At 37.9% G+C, this 2,770-nt stretch overlaps 1 protein-coding gene across 1 annotated transcript; it reads right to left on the bottom strand.

The window, feature by feature from the left end:
- Positions 1-307: 307 nt before the first annotated feature.
- LOC131147513 (pathogenesis-related protein PRB1-2-like) lies at positions 308-820 on the bottom strand. The gene has a single exon (XM_058097061.1). It carries the CDS (start codon positions 818-820, stop codon positions 308-310), a length of 513 nt encoding a protein of 170 aa, XP_057953044.1.
- Between the last annotated feature and the right edge of the window lie 1,950 nt (positions 821-2,770).

The following is a 2,770-nucleotide window of genomic DNA, read 5'->3' as shown; positions in this document are numbered from 1 at the left end:
TTTTAAATATTTTTATTTAGTTTTAAAATATTTTTTGAGTTCCAAACCGAGCCTATAGTAAAAAAGAAAAATGAGAAACATTATTTAAGAATTCCAGCTTTACTTCCCCCTCTACAAAAAAATAAAAAAGAAAAGAATCCCAAATTTTATTCAGGTCAAAAAATATAAGATTTGAACTTATATATCTCTATTTGAATTTGTATAAATTTATTTCTCACACACAAAAATATAGCAAACTTTATTGATTGCTTCCATCCAAACCCATACAACACCATCTTTGAGAAAGCTAGTCACACTACCATCTTTCTTAATAGGGTCTTTGTCCGGCCACGTTACCCGGCGGATCGTAGTTACAAGTGATGAACACACTGCTGCCGTCGCTGCACGGGGAGCGCCCGCAGCCGACGCGATGCGTGTTCCTCCACACGATCTGAGTATAATGCAAGCACTCCCTCCCTATCGCGCAAGTGTTAGAATCATAATTGTAGTAGTTCTTCTCGTCTACCCAGTACTTCATCGCCGCCGCAGCGTCGGTGAAGCCTTCGCCGTAGCCCACGTAGATGTTTTCGCCGTAGGGTCCGCCGGAGTGGATGAGCGCGCAGTCGCCGAACCTCTGCTGGGCATAGTTCTGCGCGAATGCCTCGAGGGTGGCATCCCACTGCAAAGGCCTTACGCCCACCGCCCGACGAGCCTCGTTGTGGAGTTGAAGGAAGTCTTGCGGGCTGCTCTGGGCGCCTGAAAGAATTGCCTGCGCAAGGCTCACCATGCATAGGAATGCTAGGTTTATCATGCTTCCCTTTGTTGAGGAGACGCAGCTCATTCCACCGAGGGTTGTAAATATAGCTACATTGACCCATAATTATAGATAATTTCATTTATTTTAGGATATTAGTTTCTATTATACATACGTATCATTTATTATAATTATTCTTTGTAATTATAAATATAGTATCCAAATTAATTTTTATACAAAGATTAAAGCATACGGTATATTTAATATCCAAATTAACTTTTGTACAAGGATTAAAGCATTTTAATTTAAATTAAAATAAAATAATCATGTGAATTTAAATGTAATTAAAATATAAATATTTATAAAATAAAATAAAAATGTTTTCTGAATCATTATTTGATTCAAGTAAAAAGTTGAACATTCACATGATCATTTAATTATGTGTTGGGCTTTGTGGAGTCAAGTTGCGTTCGATCTGGATGATGACCCAACTTTTCTTTAATGAGAGATTTCTATCATAAGGCTTAGTTTATGACTCTATGGGGCGAAGGATTGGGCCCATTTTGTAGCCCATTCAGAACCTTATGCGCAGCATATAAAACGTTTATTTGTTGGGTGATTAGGTTAAGTTGTCACACTTTGCGCGCGCGCGAGAGAGAGAGAGAGAGAGAGAGAGAGAGAGAGAGAGAGACTGTCACACTCTCTATATTTTCTTCCTGATAATAGTGAAATCCCTGCAACTCCATGAACGTATACAAAATTGTCAAATGATGTAAATACTGTTTCGTGCGTGTGATTAATTTTTCCTTGGCGTGTATTTTTTCTCTATTTTGTTTCTCACAAGTTTTGGGAATTTTTTGTTAATTCCCAACAATTGGTATCAGAGCGTTAGGTTCGAGTGGGAGCAATGACAGAGGAAGTAGGAAAGACATCTGGAATAGAAAAGTTTGATGGCACAAAATTTGGATTCTGAAGGATGCAGATCAAGGATTATCTCTATGGGAAGAAGTTGTATCTGCTGCTTTTAGGAGAAAAACCTACTACTAGAAGGACGAGGAATGGACTCTCCTTGACAGACAGGTATTGAGAGTTATCAGATTAACTCTGTCTTAATCTGTTGCACACAACGTTGTGAAGGAGAAGACTACAACAGATCTGATGAAGGCTTTGTCTGATATGTATGAAAAATCGTCAGAAAATAACAAGGTACATCTGATGAAGAAATTGTTTAATTTAAAGATGACAAAGAATTCATCAGTAGCACAACATCAGAATGAGTTTAACACTATCACAAATCAATTGTCGACTGTAGAAATTGATTTTGATGATGAGATTCGTGTATTGATCGTTTTGGCTTCGTTGCCAAATAGTTGAAAGGTAATGAGGATGGAAGTAGCAACTTTACTGGAAAATAAAAACTAAAGTACAATGATATATGAGATTTATTTCTGACTAAGGAGATTCACAGAAGAGATGCGGGTGAAACCTCAAGATCTGATTCTACCCTAAACCTTGAGACAAGAGGCAGAGGTATTGACCGAAATTCAGATCGGGGCAGATCAAAATCCAGAAATTACAATTGGAACAGAAGTAAATCTAGATTTGGCCAAAAAGGACAATGTTGGAATTGTGGGAAAACGGGTCACTTTAGGAGACAATGCAAAAATCTTAAGAAGAAGAATGAGGATGATTATGCTAATGTTGTAATAGAAAAGGTACATGATGCATTACTTCTTGCAATAGAAAATCCACTTGATGATTGGGTTTTAGACTCAAGAGCTTCGTTTCATACCACTTCACACCATGAAATCATACAGAACTATGTAACAATAGATTTTGGTAAGGTGTATTTGGCTGATGGTACAACCTTAAATATTGTGGTTATGGGAAACGTCCGGATGTCATTGCCCAATGGATCTATTTGGTTACTAGAGAAGCTACAACATATTCTTGACCTGAGAAGGAATTTGGTTTCTGTCGGACAGCTTGATGATGAAGGGCATGCAATGTTGTTTGCTAGTGGCACGTGGAAGGTTA

Source organism: Malania oleifera, chromosome 1 (genome assembly GCF_029873635.1).
Source record: "Malania oleifera isolate guangnan ecotype guangnan chromosome 1, ASM2987363v1, whole genome shotgun sequence".
In the NCBI taxonomy this organism is placed as follows: Eukaryota; Viridiplantae; Streptophyta; class Magnoliopsida; order Santalales; family Ximeniaceae; genus Malania; species Malania oleifera.
The sequence above is the reverse complement of the archived record's forward strand: the minus strand, read 5'-3'. Positions and strand labels throughout refer to the sequence as shown.